A 20,859-nucleotide genomic window follows, 5' to 3' on the forward strand; every position below is an offset into this window, starting at 1 on the left:
TAAAAATGTGTTATTTGATTAATTATTGTTATTGTATACGTGTGTACAACCCATGTCAGGAGGGAAGGTGCATACCACAGCACACATGTAGAATTTTTTTCTTTCCATCTTTATGTGTGTTCCCTGGATTAAGCTCATCACTACGCTTGCAAAACAAATGCTTTTCCCACTAAGCCATCTCGTCCACCCAAAAAGTGACTACTTTTAATGTGAATTTACTACCCTGTAGTGCTTGCTCCCAGCTTAGACAAGAACAGAAACTTCGGTCTTTTCCCTCTTGTCCATTAAAGTAACCAACTCAGAGCCAGCTCAGAAGAGAGGAACTCACAAAAGTCAACCCTGAGTTTTCACAGTGCTTTGCCTCAGCCTGAGTATCACACATGTTAAAAACAAACAAATCAAAATAAGAAACAAAACAAAATAAAACAAAACAAAAAACCAGGGTGTGGAGATGGGTCAACAATGAACAGTGTTTGCTGCTCTTTCAAGGGACTGGAGTTTAGTTCCTAGCAGCGATACTAGGTGTCTCCATGGACACTACACTCATAGACACACACACACACACACACACACACACACACACACAGAGAGAGAGAGAGAGAGAGAGAGAGAGAGAGAGAGAGAGAGTCTTCGTTAGGGTTAGGGTTATTACTGCTATGATGAAACACCATAACCATAGCTGCCTGGGGAGGAAAGGGTTTATTTAACTTACACTTCCATATCACAGTCCATCACCAAAGGAAGTCAGGACAGAAACCACACACAGGAACTGACACAGAGGCCATGGAGGAGTGCTACTTAATGGCTTGCTCCTCATGTCTTTCTTAGCCTGCTTTCTCTTAGCACCCAGGACCACCAGCCCAGGTTTAGCCCTACCCACAATAGACTGGGTCTTCCCACTTCAATCACTAATCAGGAAAGTACACTACAGAACTGCTCACAGACCAATCTTATGGAAGCATTTATGAGTCCTTCTTCCCGATGACTCTGTATGTGTCAAGCTGATATAAAACTCACCCCTACACACATCTATATACATAAGTATATAATAAAATAAATCTTTAAAAACAAGTAACACAACATGACCATGCAGGTCACAAGTGAAATACCCTACACAAAGGCTAGCAAACCTTTGCAGGATGACCATACTCTCCTGGTGGCCTTGGTGCCAGGCCACAGACCTCAGGGAACATCAATAGACAAGTTCACTTTCTCATACTGCCTATGCAAACTGTGACCCCATTACCACATTCTTACTAATGGACCATCACATTTTGGACAAAATGATTGCCATGCTTTCCCCCCCCCCTCCCCTCTAGTTTGCAAGTTGATGACAAGTAGTTTGCATATGTAAAGCAAAAACTGTATGTATTTTAGGATCCCAGCTGAACAGAAGCATCAAAAACCTAAAAATAGACGATGGGCTCCATTTGTAATGATCCTGCCAACCTGGACAAGCCATCGAGACTTTTTTGGTAGGAATAAATCCATTTCAAGCCAGACCTTCAATTCACTTATTGGAAGTAAACCAGCTTTGAAAACCTTTAGCTTCTATAAAGGGGGTTCGATTTTAATCAGATGGAATAGATGCCAAGCTTGCATATTCTTGTTGCAAGAGTATTCTAAAGACAGAACCATAAGAACATTTATAAAGACACGGTGTGTGTATGCCTCAGGGTTTAGGCTCATAGAATTTTAATATTAAATAGATTCATATTTACTATGCTAAAATTAGGAGGAGAAATCCATCTTAGCTGAGCAGTTAACTATAAGCATACATCTGAAGTGACAAGAAGACAGGCTTAAGATTCTGAACACAGATCCCAGAAGCGTCTGGCAAAGCAATGTATTGTGAAAGCTCCTTAACTTCTGGTATCACACTATCCCATATCCTGCCATCTGCAAATGTCATGGATTCCCAGGATGAAAGCATACATCCCTTCTGAGTCATCCTAAAAGAAACCCTAAAATGTGGTCTCTTGCAGTTGAGCATGATGGCCCTGAATTCAGGGAAAAACTCAAAGCCAAACTCTCCTTCCTGTTATCCAGAAGAATGAAGCCTTCCTACACTCTATAATAAACACCAATGTGTAAGATGTGGATTCTCATAGCAAGAACTTAGCCCAATCTTGGAGACAATGGAACTTCAAAACCTGCAATCCACAAGAAAGTGCCCAGGCTTCCTAGGACACATTAGAATACAGCAGAAAAGAGCCCCCTCATTTGGGGTTTCACACAAAGAGTCTTAAGCATGCAATCCCCATTGTTTGTTTCTGGTAGATTTATGAGACTCATAGAGGGCAATGCCCTCATCGCAGCATTACACCGTTCCGTGTGATTAATTGATGGCAAATCGCTGTGCAGGGGCCAAGATCACTGCTAGGAAGCAAGTCATTAAAGAAAATTAAAACTCTGCCAGGGCTTTGCTTATAAATGTTTCCTCCAAAGCCTTCGAGCACCACGTTAGGGAAAGAAAATGCAGCCACTGTCACCAGGGAAGCAGGGCCTCTAGTGATACCACTGCATGATCCCTGGGGTCTGTACTCAGTGCAAGCATCCAGCATGCTATGTTTTAGGAACTGGGCAGAAAGCTATGGAGGAAAAGGTATTTATATTTGGGGGTTAAGGAGACTCATCAATGGGTAAAGTGCTAACTACTTTATGAGGTCGTGAATTTAAGTTCCCAAGACCCACGTAAAAGCTAGGTGTAGGGGTATGTAACTGTGATCCCAGTGCTGTGGGTCTGAGGGGGGAGATAGGAGGATACCCAGAGCTTTCTGGCAAGCCAATCTAGCTGAAATGTGAGCCTCCATCTCATTAAGAAATAGCTACAAATACAGTGGAGAGTAATAGAAGATGCCTGACTTCAACTTCTGGCCTCTATATATGTGCATGCATGCAAGTGTACCAGATACACACAGGCACGCACACCACATGAACACACATTCTAAAAAACAGTGTGAAAAAAATACTTAGAATTTGATCAGCCTTACTGTGTAATTGTGTAAAGAAAGGCTCTTCTATCTTATATACTGTGAAACTTAGGGTGCCTACAGTTTTCTCTAGGCAACTCTTCCAACCAAACACTAATGTATCAAATTAAATTGAATTAATACAATATATATATATGTATGTATGTATGTATATATATGTATATATGTATATATGTATGGGTATCTGATTCATTATCCAAGGAGCTCATTAGTGATTTATTATGGCAAATTAATGTCTTCACAGGTTTATTTATTGTCTGGCCCAAGGTCTGATCTGGATCTTTTCTCCTCCTTAGCCAGCTGTGTCTAAAATGTGGAGGGATAAGAACATGAAATGTGTTTCAGTCTGGCAAAACAAGGGGATATACTTCTAAAGATGACAGCACACTCACTCTGCAGATGGCTATAATGAATATGTACTATTTGGGGCAGTATTTTAAGGCTGACAAGTAGGAGGTCGTGCCAGGGAAGTTAGTTCACACTCTGGGGAGTGTGCTTAGCTAAACAAACCCTAATTGTTTTGCCAGGGGAGAGACAGTGGACTGTTAAATAGGATTTAGTGGAGGGAAAAGAACTTAAAGTGTTTCACTGATGCTCAGCTAGCCACCCACGCTTAATATATTGGTGTTCAAGATATTTTATGTTAAAAAAAAGATTGCCTGGTGACTAGAGAGGCTGATGAACTGTCTTTGAAGGAATAATCACAGGGTGTTGTTTGTGTGTCCCTTACAGTGGATCCATTCCGTGAGACTAGGTTATCTTAAAGTAATTCATGGAAAACACATTTCAATTTGTTGTCTTTTGCTATGCTACATAAGATAGTCACATGGACAATGTCCTAAATGGAAAAAAATCACTAATGTAAGGATATGTTCTCTAGCATTCTATGGAAATTCTCATACTGAGCTGATATACAGTAGTGTAGTCAGTTTTAAAAAATACGAAACCATAAATTCAGGAGCATATAGTTTAATGTAGTTGCCTTATTTGAAAGATGGGGGAGGAGGGAAGATGAGGGAGGGAGAGAAGGGGGAGAGGAGGAGGAGAAAGAAGGAGGAGGAAAGGGGAGGAGGAGGAGCGGTGAGTTTGGCCTCAATTCACTTCATAAATATTTATCAGACACCCATTATACACTAAATACTGTATGTAGCGCCCGTGAAAGCAAAACTAACAAAGAAGACATAGGAGCTGTCCTCCCAAGTGATGCTTCCTCTCTGATGGAGTAGACAGATATTATTAAAAAAATCATTGCTCATGTAATTAATTAAAATTATAAATGTGAGCAAGGGCTGCTTCCTGATGACAAAAGCTTGACTTTTGTCCATTTTCCCAGGACTGACAGGACAAGCTGTCTCAAGTGATGAATCAGTTTCAAGGAGATGGCAGTCAGAAATTTTAAACTTAAGGTAAGACATGGTTTATATCCATTCCCTTCTGATGCCTGTGTCTGGCATTTTCTTTCCCATTCAAGAAACCAAAGTCTGACCGGAAGTTTGTTCTGGGGATGTATTTATGGGATACACCCACTGGGGCGTGGGTAATCTAAAGCAGAGTAGCCTTCCATCCAAAATTGAGTGTTCATTCTTATTGTCAGGGTGCCCTCCAATTCCACACTCACATTTGGGTCTAGAAATGTGGTTAGTTAATGGCATCTGTTCTGCTCTAGACAGAAACAAACCACTGTGCTTTGGAGCTTCCCTTGGAGCCAATTCTGCTGACACACACTTAGGACATGAAGTTGGGTGTGGGCAAGGAGTAGGGAGTAAATACCACTAACATATACTACATGACATTCTGAAATAATTAGTAAGAATATTTTCAAAGTGCTTCTCATAAGACTGATATGGACAGGTGTCTCTTTACCATGTTTATGCCTTGAGAGTTTTTTAAGCCATTTTTTTAATCTTTCCTTAATCACATATGAAGCTGTTGGCTTTCCAGTGACTGTTGGGAGACACTTTCATGTCATTTGCAGGCTACCGCTGAATCTCGATCGGAAGAGATTATTTCCAGAATGGGGAGGGGGGCGCTAAGATCCTTTAGCTCTCCGGGCATGCTAAATCCTTCCTAATCTTTTGTATAGATGGGGGAAGTAAGACTTTTAAATCATACAGCAATAGAACCCCAACTCTAACAGCAGGTACTAGAGTCATGCTTTGAACAGAAGTCTTTCAACAAGTTCCAGGTCAGTGGGGCAATGACACATTGGGTTACATTGACCACACCAAAATCATCCAAGGTGACAGGCTATCGATTTCACTTTAATCCAGATTCAAATCTCTATTTATTATATGCAGCAAGAAACTCTGGCACAAGAGTACAACCATATGAAAATGGCAGCTATGGTAAGTGTCCTTCTGGCAACACAGCCCATCCAAATATCTTCTAGCTAGCTCATGGTTAGGTGATGGTTCAGTCAACATCTTAACAGGATTGGGGGAATGGCAGTTTAGTGGATGGAGAGTCTCTCTAACTTTTAACCTACGAACCTTGTATCACATACATTTAACTATAGATTTATGAATTCATCTTTTCATGGAAAATGAAAGATAAAGTTGCCTTATCTGAAAAACAGAGAGAATGAACGCCATCTCACAAGATAGCAAATGAGATCATGAATTCAAATGCATTTTGAATAGCACAAAGTGCCATATAATATCACATTGTTAATTCATCCTGATGAATTGGTTGACCTAAAGGTGAATTCATTTGGATAAACATTCCCAGGCTAAAGGGGTTTAATCTTCCTCATCCTTCAACTCAAGCAGAAGGTGGAGGAAGTCTGGAAACCGATTTCTGGAGTTGGGAAACTGTAGCTTCCTAGTGGGGGGGGGGTATTCATGGAGATGTATGCACACATGAGTGAAGGGACCCAGGAAGCCCAGAGGAGGGCATTGGATTCCCCAGGAGGTTGTGAACTGCCAGGCATAGTGCTAAGAACTGAACTGTAGTCCTGTCCAAAAGCAATACAAGCTCTCAGCCACTGAGCCATCTCTCCAGCCCTGAAGTTACCTGCCAGTAGCTTTATATTAGAACACAGCTAATTGCATTCTTTATATGCTATCTATGGCTACATTCAAGCTACAATGACAGCGTTGATTATTTGTAACAAATATTTGATGATTCAAAATACCTTAAGTATTTACTGCTTGATTTCTGAGGCAACGTTAAAATAATTCTCAGTAGAAGCCACCACATTTTAACCCATTCTAACAACAGAATCTTGGTGGTTGGGGGGAGAAAGGGGATAGTGCCCAGAATTTGATCCTGGGGAGCAGGGTAATGCTTCCTTATTTGGGGTTTAATCACTGCCCTACAAGTCACTGAAGTCACTGTGATCAGTGGAAGGTGCACTTCATCTTTCAGGGATATTTAAAACACAAATGGTTATGGACAACTTTCATTCCAATCACTTTGACCATTCAAGAAATGACAAAATGTGACTCAGAGGCCATACATGTAGACACATGCCTGTGTTTTAGTTTTGCTTTCATTTTTAAAGTTAACGATGACAGAAGAGCAAGTCTAACCTCTGCACTCACTGGATACACCTGAGCAGCTTGTTCAACCCAAGTTGAACCCTGGAGGAGGAGAGGGGAATGAACAGCAGCCATCAGGCTGGCTTCCTGCCTCCAGTCCACCCACCCACTGGTTGTGCTCTCCTGCTGGGAACTGGGCTCCATGTGCTGAGGGAGGATGGCCCCAGCCCAGTTGGCTCTGGTAGCAAACCTGCCCCCAGAGAATATGCAATCAGGAAGTTGGCATATGCGTTTGCAGCTCACCAAGCTCTACCAGCAAATGTCATGTTTCCTTTTCCTGGTACAGAATCTGCAAACGGCTAAAGTCAATCATCTATAAAACTAAGCCTCTGAGCTTCTTTCTTTATGTTTCTGTTATGAAGTAGGTTTCTAAATGCAAGTAATAGTGTGGCTTCCTCGGCGTTACCTACAGTGACAGGTTTCAGAAGAAAGACAGACTGCCAACTGGGTTTCTGAATTTTCACTTCTTCAGACTCCTATGGATATATCTGGACAATAATTTGATGCCATAATGACTGTCTTAACTCCTTCATTGTTGCTTCATTTAAACAATTCAAACCTCAAACAGCTAATATCCACCAATCACAGAGAAAGCTCAAATTCCTAAAGTCATTTAATGAGGGCTTAGGCTGACAAGCATAGCTTAAATTTATTTGGGCTGTAGTAGGAAATGAACTTACAGACTCAGTATTTCCAACATTAACTTAAGTATATAGGAAATAAGCCTACAGAGTCAAGATTTGCTGCTCCATTCCCTATGTATTTATACAGGCTTGATAACACAAAGACCTGTGTCTATAACGATATAGACAGACAGACAGAGTTATCACATTTAATGTCAGTTTTTAAAAATGAAGTTCAATCCACTGCCCTAACCAAGTTTTAAATAAAAAGTACACAAATTATAGTACAACTTCAGTAGATTAAAATAAAAAGCAAAGCTCTCTATGACATCTAAAACTATTGTGGGGAGCTTAATTATGCTTCCTAAAAGTTTACATATAACCCCTGGTATCTTGATATATCTGGAGATCCGGCCATTAAAGAGGCATGCTAAAGGTGGTCATTAGTCTAGGCCCCGACCTAATATATATAACCGATGTTCCTGGAAGGAGACTTGGTTAGAGCTTGGTTGGGCACAGAGGGGCAATCCTGTCAGCACACAGAGAGAAGACTACCCATAAGAGAGACAGGCTGCTGTCGAAGCTGAGCCTTCCAGCACCCACATCCTGCATTTCGGTCTCCAGAACTCTGAGGGAGTGTATTTCTGTTGTTGAAGCCACCAAGTCTGAGGTACTTGGCTTGACAGCCCTTGAAAACTTCAACAACCCTCATGTCAAATGCTCCTTTGTCAACTGAAGTTGATAGAGCCTAAGGCTCATTTCGATTTTATAGGAAATCCTTGAAGGTCTCTGGCACAGGCTCTTTCCATTCAGACTATAAGGTGCCAACTTCTAAGTTCTAGAATAGTTTTTAAACTTTGGAAATTACCATATTCTCAACTGTCTGAAGACTGTTACTTAGAACTATAGCACAGTTTTTCATTTCCAAACAGTTATGCTTAAAAAGCCTGCCATCGAAAAGCGTGACACACCTATCTATATTTGTTCAAATGAAGAGGAAAAAAAAAAAGACAACACATTACCAAGATGAGAAATGCTGAATACAGTACCCTTAAGTCTGAAAATGTTTTGCTGGGCACCAAGTTCTATTATGTAATGAAAGAAAAATTCCTTTGGAACCAAAACAACAAAGCTACCCTTGCAGCTCAGGCAGTGGAGTGCTTGCCTATCACAAATGAAGTCCTGGGTTCAATCTTCCACACCATAAACTAGAAAACATGGTGGCACATGCCTGTAAGCCCAGCACGTGGGAGGTGGGGGCAGGAGGATGGAAATTCAAGGTCATCCTTGGGTACCTAGGGAGTTTGAAGTTTGCCTGGGCTTTTAACCTCTTGAAAATAGTTACCCCCTTTTTTTGTTCAATATCTATGAGATTACCGTAAAAATATGGGCCAGTGAGATGACTCAGTGAGTATCCTGATAACTTGAGGTTGATCCCTGAAACCCATGTAAAAAAAACAAAACAAAAAAAAAAAAAAAAAAAAAAAAAAAAATAAAAATAAAAAAAATAAAACTGTTATGGTGGCTTCAATGTGAAATCCCAGCATTTCCAAAAGCAGGCCAGGAGCAGGGAAGGAACTGCCCACAAGTTCATGGACCAGCTAGATTGCAGTACACAGAAAGACCCTGCCTCACCAAGGTAGAAGGAGAGAATAGACTCCCAAAAGTTGTTACCTGACCTCCACACACGTGCATGGCACACACACGCGTGCACACACACACATACACTATACACATATGCACAATAATAATCATCATAATTTTAATTGACCCAAGCTAAATTTTATTTTACATATATAACAAAATAATAATGCTTTAATATCATCAAAAAGAACATTTCAGGTAATCTGAAAATAAGAGTACTGAGATTTTTTTTTAATATAAATAAAAGGAAAGACTAAGCTCAAGCAGCTCTCAGACTTTCATACTGTAAAATGATTTCTTCACTGACTGATGAAAAGAGCAAATAATAGACAGTAACTAGATGTATTCAATATATAGTTCTAGACTTCTACAAGCTAAGAGGGGAAAAAATCACAGTGATATAACAGAATGACTTTTGGGGGGCATTTAGGAGTAAAGCAGCTGAGCATTTCACAGGGCCAATTCTATAGCAACTGCCCCACAGAGACTTCATTGTATAAAGAAATTCAGACTCTCTGTGGTCTCAGCTAGAATCCCTCAGAAGAAGGCAAGAATAAAAAGTCCTTAAAGCAATCATCTTTTCCACTATAAATAAAATCAAATGTCAGTTTGGATTTAATATTTAAATAGCCAAGGATTTTTGTTCATGAAATAGCTTCCAAAACTAGAAAGTAAACTTCTTTGGGGTGCTACATTAAATATTTAGAAATAAAGTGGTGTTATTATTAGATATTAGAAAGCCAAATATCCTTGAGAGAAATGTGTCTCTTGGGAAGTAACTGAAACTACAGGCTATTTATCATATCTGAGGATGCTCAGGTCCCAAGAAAGACTTGGCCACAGAAATCCAAAACCTTTAGAACTAGCTTCCAAATGGTAATACCAAAAGAGGAAGGGGGGTAAACACAAACAAAAACCTGGCCCTTGATTGTGAGTATCCTGCCAGGCACTGCAGAAAGATGTATCCCACATCTCCTCCAAGTTCTCTTAAATGTACAGTGCAGCATGGCTCTTAGGAATTGTTCGCTGTACTGATTTGAGACCGTGAGTGGCAGGGCCAGTCTACTTATCTTTGATTCCTGGTTTCCTCTGACAGCTATGTGACCTTGGACAAGTTGCTTTGCCTTGCTGTATCTGAATTCCCCTCTGCGGTCATCACAGGACCGAGCTGGTGGCTAGGAATGCTAAATGGTTTTCTCAATGGAGAACCTCTGTACAGGGCCGGCAAGCTGACATGTGTGTATAGTTACTTCTGGTGGTAGTGGTAAAAGAATGACTCAAACACTAAAGTGAACCTTGAGTGTCTTGGTGAGGTTGGATTGAAAAAGTAAAAAAGAGAGAAGAAATCAATGAAAATCCTGTCTAGGTGACTACTAAACACATTAGTGAACTTTATTCATATGCTTCCTCCCCACCCCCCATCAGCCCTCGACCCTCCTGTTTCAGAAATCTTTTTTACTCCTCTGAGCTGGAACCAAACACAGCATTGGATCAGACAAGAGCTCAAGTCATTCCTAAGGACCTCCTGAAACAATAGCACTAACGATCCAACAATAAAAACCATACAGCTTTCACCAATCACAGCTAAAGGCGTGTTTTTGTTTGTTGGGTTGGTTTTTGGTTTGTTTATCTAGACAGGATTTCTCTATGTAGCCCTGGTTGTCCTGGAACTCATTCCGTAGACCAAGTTGGCCTAGAACTCACGGAGATCCTCCTGCTTCTGGCTCCCGATTGCTGGGATTAAAGACCCCCGTCCAGCTGTTAAAGGCATATTTAACAAAAATATCAGCCTAGGACATCTTAGGTAAACACAGCTAAAGCCTGTGCTCTACAGGGCTCCTTTGCAGCTGTCACTCAAAGACTCAGAAGCGCAACACCCTGTGGCTTGCACATCGGCTGTTCTCCACACCACCCAGAACACCTCTGACTGGCTTCTGCCAGCCTACTCCTCTCCACTCAAGCCTCCCACAAGAGCATGTATGGAGAGGGCTCAGAGCCTGGCTACCCCACCCCTCACCAGCTAATGTGCTATATCCAAGCCACAGAACTATGAAAGCTTGGAATGGCTTGAATAATTTCATCTGGCCCTGACCACCCCTTTTTAAAAAATCAACAGTTTTCATTATACTGTCCTATCACTTCCTAGTCTTTGACTTTCTCCTCTGTCTTTCGGAAATCACTTCTCATGCTAAAGTAAACAAACAGCAACAGAGCTTTCTGACTACTTGCAAAACCCCAGCAGTGAACATATCTGTCCTGATTCCTTCTGTACTCTGGATGTTCCTGAGGGTTGAAGTTGACCAACCTCCCTCCTGGCACTATCCTGAGTGCCCTTGGCCTACACTGGACATATGGTTGATTTCTTACACAAAAAAGTCAATTTTCTCTGCATCTCTCTTGGCTCTATCTAATACCTCATATGCAGATAGACTAGCTTTATGTCTATTGTATTTCTTTGGGACATTTTTCTGTCTACTATAAACACACTGCCAAATGTTTCAAAGCCCGAGGTGAGAGAAAACGATAGCAGACACACAAGGAGTGAGAGCAATACTTCTAAACAAAAGCCAAAAGTGCTTTGACTCAAATGGGGTTTTTGAATGATAGCAAAACCACACTGACAAGCGCACATAAAACACTGGGCATAGCAAGTTCATGAGTCAACTCTGTAAGGCAGCATGTGTCCAGTATCAGCATTCCATAACCCCGACTTCACAGGACTGAGTTTCAAGGTCATATATGAGAAGGGCTCCATTTTCTAAATTTTGTTTGACCTTTCCCTTTTTAATCCAAAGTATTCCATTGTGCTTAAAAAAAAAAAAAAAAAAATACGAAGTTTAATTTTAAACAATGTTTGCATGGACTATTTCCTTCTCTCATAGAGGACGTTATAGTGGTGACTAAGCAGAGTGAAGATTCAGCCAGGTCTAAGACTCAGAGTTCCCTGGATCACCCATAAATCACCTCCCAGGCAGCATCAGAATGATTGCTCCCTAATTGGAAGGAACCGAATGCCTTTAAAACTTTTTGTTACTGAAAAACGATCCTCCCAACTGACAAACTAAGAATATATGTTAAGCCCGGAAACAAGTCTGTGTCCAGTTCTAAAGACTGCTATAACTCCTGATTGCTTTATGTTTCTGAAACATTGCAGTGTCGGTGATTTATTTCACATCCATGTGGCCAGCCATTTGTTTATGCGATTGCATACCATCTGCTTTTCAGTAGGGAGGTTTCAAGTTCTTCTAATTCCCTACCTACCATCCCACAGAAAACACTCAAAATGGACAGAGATTTCAATCATTTGGATTCACATGGAGCTAGAAACCCTAGCTGCCCTTCCTTTATACTTGGCAAATACTTTAATGGGGTTAGCAAACTGTGTCCTTCCCAGGGACTTATGGGGAGACACTACCTTTTTTTTTTTTACAATGACAAATGATGTTAACAGTTTCATTCTGAGTGTTTAGTAGTACAACAGAAGACTTCACTAATGTTACAGGAAATTTCTCTGATAGACAATAAAGTCCCACCACAAATCCTGTCCATACCTTTTATTTCTGAGTGTCAACTGAGACACATATCAAGATATAGCAGGGTCTACAGTGGTGAATAAATATTAAGCTGTGCCACTTCTAAGTGGACACCATTTAGCCCACTGGCCTAAGAGCTCTGTGGGTCCTGTCAGTGGCATACTCTGAGCCCTACTACATGGGAGTGGGGGGGGGGGGCTGCCCAGACTTTCCAAAGAAATCTCGACTCATTGCCACCATCGTTTCCACACTAACTCACTTTGGTTCATTCTAGTGAGGCTCCAAGCACTCAGAGGACCATGTTCTCACTGACATCATACAGATGATGAGGAAAGAATTAATTACCATTTTTATTAGAAGCCTTGCTGTTTTCTTGGAGAGCAGGGATCTGATGAGTGGGCCCTGTAGCTGTCCAGAGTTCGTGGCTGACATCCGGAGGCTGAGAAATGTCTATCTTCAGCTCAGTTTGATTGTCACTAGTCCTTACCAAATCAAAATGAGGTACACCAGGGGGGGGAGTATCCCATGGGACACCTGATGGATTTGCTTTACTGGAAGTGTGAAGTGACATGTGTACTAAAGCTTCGTTGATGTAAAGTGAATTTTCATGACACAAACTCTCAGCTCGATTTAGTTCCATTACCTGCATAAAGAAACAAAGAAAAATACAATTTCTTTAGCAACTTAAACAAGTTCATAAAGTATTTATTTAGCCCAAAAGCCTGAAAACTATTGTTCTAGCAATCAAGATTTCAGTAAGAATGAAGTTAGGAAGAAATCTACCATTTACTCTCCTCCCAACCTCTTCAAATGAGCTAGAAGAAATCTATCATCTACTCTCCTCCCAACCCCTTCAAATGGGCTAGAACAAGGATCTCCAAGTCTCCATGAACAATTTATCTTATTTTTAGAAAGCAGCAGAGTTCTATAGCATTGGAGATTTTCCACTTTATAATTTAATCAAAGCAAGCAGTGTTTCCACTTTTGCTACATAAAAAGATTGAAAATATACCCTTCAATGCACAAGGAATTTGCAATAAATGTAATTTAGCAAACTTGAAGGGGAAATCAGATGCAACATAGTTCTTTCTTATAAGCCTATTAACTTTTACAACTCTATGCACTATCAATAAAAACAGGCATGCAATGCAGAGTGGAGAAAATCTGCCCAGACAAATGAAATTGTCAAGCAAGGTTAGAGAGGATACAAGGGGAACCGGAATTTTCTAAATAGGTTTATCCACTCGGTCCTTAATCAAGTGTAGCACATGGTAACTTTACATAATGAAATAGATTTTTGAATTCAGTATATCTAATTCACAAAGAGCAAATAAGCATTCCCCATCAGAATGTGTTGAATTCAATGCTTACACATGAAGAGCTAAGTGATCTATAACAAGACACATGCTATACAATAAGAAAGAATACTCTTAGTCTAATACAACATAGCATTTAAAGGAGGTCCTTCAAATACCTAGAAGCCAGCATGCTCACAATGGCTGTGCCTCCAAGTCAAAATCACCCTTCTGTGATCCTTTCTTAGGCAAGGTGTCTCAGAGCACAGAGGCCCCGATAAAGACCCAAGGCCTTAGAATTTCCATCTTTTAAGCCAAGATACTAACAGTACTAGATTTTTTGTTTTGTTTTGTTTTTGTTTTTGTTTTCCATCTCCAAACCAAGACACACTCTTGTGAACTCTTCTACAAGAACCAGGAACACAGACGTTTAGGCAAGCCCAGCCTATGGTGGGCTAAGACATACCTCCTTGCTCCCTGGAGAGAAGACAGCAGGAAGGCTCCTCTGGCGACTGTGCTTGCACGGACCCAGCAGACCCTGCTGGACACGCATCCTCTGTCTCTCCCTCTCCACCATCCGCTGGCCCTCCCGCAGCCGCTCAAGGCTCTGCTGGTATTCTTGGAGTTGGTGGTCCAGCTCACTACGGTGGAGCAGCAGCAGCTCTTCCTGTGATTGGCACTCACGTTCCCGCGCTTGCAGCCAGCTCTCTTGGGCTTCTTGCTCGCGCTGTCGCTGGTCGCACGTGCGATGCCACCGCCGCTGCTCCTGCAAGAACTGGTTCTGAAGCTTGTGGATGTTAGCCAACTCCTCGCGCTGCTTCTCCAGGTAGCGGGATTTCTCCTGGTCCTGGAAGGGGCCACCTCGGAAGGAGTGGCTAGGGGCCAAGCTCTCTCGCTGCTGTAGAACCAGCTTGTGGATCTCAATGTGGCTGTCCTGGATGGTCAAGGCAGCCTGGGGCAGGGTAAGGGGAAGCAAAAGGGGTCAAATGAGTAAAGTATAGGCTTGAATTATACATGGGATGGTAAAGGGCCTCCAAAGGTTAAAGGCCTGATGGTCTGCTGTGGAACTAGTGAAAGAGGCCAGAACCTTCAAGAGAGACAGGTCTAATGGATGGTCATGTTGGAGTGGTGTGTGTGTGTGTGTGTGTGTGTGTGTGTGTGGATGGTCATGTTGGAGTGGTGTGTGTGTGTGTGTGTGTGTGGATGGTCATGTTGGAGTGGTGTGTGTGTGTGTGTGTGTGTGTGTGTGTGTGTGTGTGTGTGTGTCCGTGTCCGTCCTGGAAGGGAAGACTGGGGCCCAGGCCTTTCCCTTTTTTGTATCCTGAATCCTGATGCCATGAAGTGAGTAGTTCTCCTCTACCTGGTTCCCCCCACCCCCAGTGTCTTCCTCAGAGCAGTGGGGGCAAATAACCATATACTGAAACAAGCAGCCAATTTCAACTCTTCCTCTTCTAGCATGTTCTTTGGGGTACTTTGTCAATAAGACACAAAGTTAGCACAGCTCTTGGTCAGAAATATCTCTAAATCACAGAGTGCTCGATGAATTACTTTTCTGTCATATCTTACCCCTTTCCAAGTTAGATCCAAAGGCACTTTGAGCTTTCAGATAGGTTTGTCTACATTTCCGAATGGTCTAACTTGGGGATTTTACAGGAAAGAAATAATAATCAGTATCCTTTGCATTTGGTATCTAAGAGAGTTTGGTTTGATGAGTCCAGGAGATGCTCAAACCTGTTAATGATGCTCAAGTCCTCATTTGAAAGGGCTTAGTTAGTGATAAAGCACAACTTTCCCATATCCTGCCACTCAAACTCTTAAGTTGCCTTAGGATTGCCTGTAATATCTACTATGCCTTCTATATATCACTATATCCACACGGGAAGGGCTAAAAGCATACTGCTTTCCAGAACTTTCTGGAATTGATTTTTCCATCTTTTCAGTCCAAGGTTGGTTAAGTCCAAGGATGAAAACTCATGGCTACAGAGGGTTGATTGTTCTCATCCCTGCTTTTGGAGAAGTGACTGGCTGTTGGTTGTTGGGTTGTATTTAAGTCAGTCCTTTGGGTAAAAATTAGTGTGTACATTCATAAGACTCTGAATTCCTGTTCTATTCTCATTCTCCTTCTGAGGTCTCCAGTCAATCATTCATGGGAATTTAAGAATCTATATAAACACAGTAGTACCCTTTATTTGAGTCCCAAACCAGAAATTATTTGAGCTTTATATATTGCTTTCATGAAGACATAAAAATAAAAGTCTTCTATTTGGAGACTTTTGGCAAATAGCCTTTTTATAACATAATACCAGAGAATCACTGTTAATGCCATTTTTAGGAGCTATGGAATTGGGTAGAGCTAGTCTCCTTACTGCTAGGTTTTTGTATTAGAGCAAGTCGGTTATACAGAAAAAAAAAAAAAAAAAAAATCTAAGCTTAAAGTCATTGTTTACTAGATTGCTAACAGGAGGCTGCAATGGTTAAGGGAAAACAGATACTCTAAATCACAGTAGACATAACCAAACATTAAAAAAAAAAAAAAAGAAAGAAATTGAACTCTAGTAACTGCCTAGGAAAAGCTGGGCAACGTCACAGGAAATAATAACCAGCACCTGGAAAGATGTCACTAAACAAAACAACAACAAAAACCTACTGTGAATGCCCTTGGAAACTTTTCATTGTAAAAGTTCCCATTCAATGTGCAAAGAAGTAGGAAGGAACAAACAGCAAAGAGATAGACAATGGGTATGTGTGTATGGCTTGACTTGGAATGAGAAGCCATTACCACCCTCAGGGTAAATCCGAATTTTTCCTTCCTAAAACATGTTTAAAGTACCCATTTAAACATACCCTCAGAAGAAGGAATTTTGACTCTTGTGTGTGTGTGTGTGTGTGTGATCAGCACTTTCTTCTACTTGTGAAAGTTAATGAGCTTGGGTATTTTAAATTCATACTTGCTTTGGAATAAGACTGAAACATGTATTCACTGGGGCCTTTTGAAATAAAATTTGCATTTTTAAATTCAAAAGTTAATTGAAAGACTTTTATGGTCATTCTTGATACGTGACTTTAGAGAGCTCTTATAAGGAGACTGGTCATCATGGAGAATAGGTACCAGCCATTGTCTTTAGACATGGCCTAATTAGTTTTAGTAAGTCACTGGCACTCTGTTGGCTTGAAAGCACACCATAGATAGCTATTGCCACCTAACACCAACAGACCCGAGGGTATTGGTGACAAGCAAACCCCAATATTGTACATGTCAAAACTAATAGGCATGAGCTCTTGTGTAGTGACTACAATTAGGTAACTCAGTACAGCCATAAAGAACTTATCATGTCTGTGTTCCATCTCACAAACATATACTTGAAGACTGAATATTTAAAGTTATTTATGTTTAGGAATTCTTAATTCACTCTCATTTCACTTATTGGGGTAGAATTATCCGTGTCCTTTCCTTTTTCTGCCCATATACACATCTCCGACTCTACTATAGGGACCAAATTGTCACTTTTGCATTTCAGAAATGGGTTAGAGTTCAGCTTCTAAGGAGAAAACTATGCCACAAAACAGAAACGCTTCACACCCAAAGTCCTAAGACCAGCTCAAAAGCTTCAATTTGATGGAGGGAATCTATTGGAGGCGTTGATATTGATATTAATGCCACGACTCTTTAACACAGTTCCTCATATTGTGGTGACCACCAACCACAAAACTATTTTTGTACCTTCATAACTGTAACTTTGCTGCTGTTATGAATCATAATGTAAATATCTGTGTTTTCCGATGGTCTCAGGAGAACTCTGTGGGGTCATACGGACTCCCCACCAAGGGGTCATGACCCAAAGGTTGAGAACTGCTGACTTAACATATGGCTAAACTTGTCTGAACCAAAGACACACATAAGGCTGAATTCAGAGGTGGAGAACAACAAATTGACTCTACAAGTCAGGAAGCCCAGAGTCTCCGGCCCTTGAGAATTTAAGCTTTCCAGTTAACATCTGGAAAAAAAAAAAAAAAAAGCCTAGTTGTTTCCCGTGTTAAATGGATCTCCCAGACCATTTATGTCACACCTACTGTACGTAGACAGTAAAGGCATCCCGCACTGTATGAATAAGTAAAGAAGCTACTGTTACCACTGTTTGTTAACATGTTTTCAGATGGAGGCACAGCCAACCTGTGCTCTGTGTGCCATGTGTCCCAGGATAGTTATGAATCAGACCAACACATTCGCAGATGGCAATGCTATGTCACCAGGTCAAAAAGTTAGAAACCTCTATATCTATCCAAAGTAATAAGCCAAGAAAACACAATTGATAAAATTATTGAATAGTCATAGCACTATTTTTTTCCCAAAATTTTCTACTTGGAACTTTCCAGAGAATACATGGAAAACTTATTAAGCCAAAAATTAAAGTTAAATGAGTTGGCTGATAACAAAACAAGTACATAAAAAAACAGTATATTTTTATCAACAACCATAACTGGCGAAGCATAAACATATGTTTTTAAATTTATGTAGCATCTGTACGAAGACCATTATAAAGGTTCCTGCACGATGTAAAATAAGAGGTGGCTGACCCTGCTCTTATACAAGGGAACTGATCTTGGCAGAAGCACAGATTTTCTTCCATTTAATTCATGAATACAGTGCAATTTTAATCTAATAGTCTTGGTAGAAGGCAGGAAACTGGACAAAGCGATCTAGAAACTTGGTAAAATATACACATCATATAGAAAAATACTAAGAGGAAACTAGTGTCTGTATACACTGAGGTGTAATCCAAAGCTTTAATAACTGAAGCAATGGCACTGGTATTAAAACAAGCAGTGGTCAAGAGAAAGAAGTTTGTTATTGTCAAAATATAAATTTAAAAAAAATCTGATGGAGCTATGGCTTTACTTTTCTGCTCCAAATTTAGACCTAGTTTTCCTTTAAAAGTCCTGTGATATAAAATATGAACTATGAAAGACAAATGGAAAATTGAGGGAGCATGTTTGGTCTTAATAATAAGAAGCACAAATTAAAGTAATCTGATATCCTGCTCCAATTTTAAACTGAGGAGGGGAAGGAAGGAAAAAGAGAAAGAGAGAAGGGGAAAAAAGATATGATTGATTAATTTTGGCAGTTTAATAAAATAGCAAAAAGTTATCTATAGTAACAGACTAAGGAAACATTCAAATATGCTTAATGATATTAGAATATAAGGATGTCGACATTTTATGTTATTAATAACACAAATATAAATAACTGAAACTTAACTTCTATAGACCCCAATACTATACATAAGCAATGCTGTAGAATAATGCTGCCATGAAAAGATGCGTGTTGTCAATGAGTAACAGGAAACCATCTAAATTCTGCAGGGATATATACAACATGGAAACTAATGTCTTATTAGTTTTGTTTTTTTTAATTAGCATGGAAACAGCAATTCTCTCTTTCAAACCACAAGACATTTCATTTAATTCTTAGTCTCAAAAATTGCTACACTATAACTATCGCCTTGACAGCATTAAAATTTTCTCATCATCACACAATGCACTTTGGGTACACGGATGGCCTCTTTCGTGAACAGCATCACCTGAGGGATGGATTCTACAGTCCTCTGACCCACAACGCAAGGGTGATTTTTAGGCCTTCCTTAAAGGATAACAAGCCATCAGCAGGAGGCTTGAGGGCCTCTTTGCTTTTGTGAGCTTATTTTATTTATTTATTTGCAATGTCCAGTGCAGAAAGGACACCCAATAAGTATTGAATGAGGAGCGAACCAAAGCATGGAAGAGAGTGCAAACTGTTTAGCTGCTCTTCATAAAGGCCTAAGGCCACATGTGGAAGTGACACAAATTCAGGTGAGGATTTAAGCTTTCACCAGAAAATGTGAAGAAGTCACGCTGCACGCGCCAAAGCACTTCATTGTGTCAGGCCCAAGCAGACTCACCGCTATCTCTGAGAGACAGGTTTTCCGGTTTCTGAGAAAACGGGGTGAAATGTGGTGGGGCTGTGCTGCCTCGTGATTGCAAAACCAGGTGAACTCAGCTCTCGTCTGGCGGAGCTGCACCTCAGGGGCTGGCATATTCTTCTAAGATCACTTACCACCTTTCAAATGTTCTAATGTCTAAGGTCTGGGGATCATCAGAGTACATTAAAAGAAACATTCACAAGGTTGAGATTACAGGAAGAGTCATTACCTGAAGGCTATAGAGGAGACGGGTTAAATTCTGTATCGCTTGTATAATCTGGGGGGAGAAAAGGATTGCATGTGTCAAGGTCTTGCAACGCTTCCTTAGCTACCAATTGAGAAAGTATTTTTTTTTTATGTTTAAAGCACGTAGCTCACCTCTGACTGCGAAGAACCTGGGAAACTTCTATATTCCACCTAGAATACACAAAAACATGAGAAAATGAGCAGCTACTCGACTTTTGAAAGCTATCACCATATTTTCCTAATATATGAGCTTCCCTCTCTAATAAACTCCATTACCTACAATGACTGTCTCTTCTAGGAAGAAATGCCTGGAGAATTAAATGGCCCCTTGACATTGCAGGTCTTACTCATACCCAACCTTGCCTTAGATGGTAGTGAAAAAAAACTCAGCAGACCCTTGACTCATCTCCAGGGATAGGCTGCTACACATGGCTCTCTAGAAGCCACAGAACATCACAGACTCTCAAGCTCCCAATCTTGATGTTGGAGAAGCATGATGTCCAAACTACAGAGAGATGACCCCATGGAAACACTTAGGGTCCTCCAGTTCCTACCTCGATTAATCACCAGCCTGGCTCAAAATCCATGAATGAAGCCACACAAGGCTAGCCATCTTCTCCCTGGGTGGCCCTATGCCTCAGACTTTCTCTTCGACTCCACTGAACATTGGGGAACATATAAATAAAGAGAGCTTCTAGTTAATTGTATTAAATATCTTTGTTTACTTATTGTCTGTCTTCTCTCATTAGTAGACCAATGAACAGCAAGGCTCTGTGTATTCAATATTACATCTGCAAACCTAAGAATGGTGCTTAGCATGTAAGGGACACCCAGCAAATAAATGACGACAAGTCGTCCTTGCCCACATTCTCTTCAGTAAGTACGGAACAATCAACACTACCAACTCCACACTTTATGAAATGGGAAAAACCACCCATTTCCCCATCCTCTGAGAGCCTGCAGTTGCCTGTAGGTTTCTTGCGTTTATCTAAGCACACGTCATTTTAAGCCCTAAAGAAAGTCAGCCGT

At 40.7% G+C, this 20,859-nt stretch overlaps 1 protein-coding gene across 3 annotated transcripts in view; it reads right to left on the reverse strand.

The window, feature by feature from the left end:
* The window catches only part of Arhgef28 (Rho guanine nucleotide exchange factor 28), a 286,411-nt gene that overhangs the window by 18,865 nt on the left and 246,687 nt on the right, over nucleotides 1–20,859 (reverse strand). For all 3 annotated transcript variants that reach the window (XM_051183017.1, XM_051183018.1, XM_051183019.1), the window contains 4 exons: nucleotides 19,963–20,001; nucleotides 19,814–19,861; nucleotides 14,094–14,579; nucleotides 12,678–12,975 (listed from right to left, as the gene is read on the reverse strand). In XM_051183017.1, the coding sequence (XP_051038974.1) occupies nucleotides 12,678–12,975; nucleotides 14,094–14,579; nucleotides 19,814–19,861; nucleotides 19,963–20,001 (871 nt within the window). The remainder of the gene's footprint in view (nucleotides 1–12,677; nucleotides 12,976–14,093; nucleotides 14,580–19,813; nucleotides 19,862–19,962; nucleotides 20,002–20,859) is intronic.

This window comes from Phodopus roborovskii, unplaced genomic scaffold, assembly GCF_943737965.1.
Source record: "Phodopus roborovskii unplaced genomic scaffold, PHOROB, whole genome shotgun sequence".
NCBI lineage: Eukaryota > Metazoa > Chordata > Mammalia > Rodentia > Cricetidae > Phodopus > Phodopus roborovskii.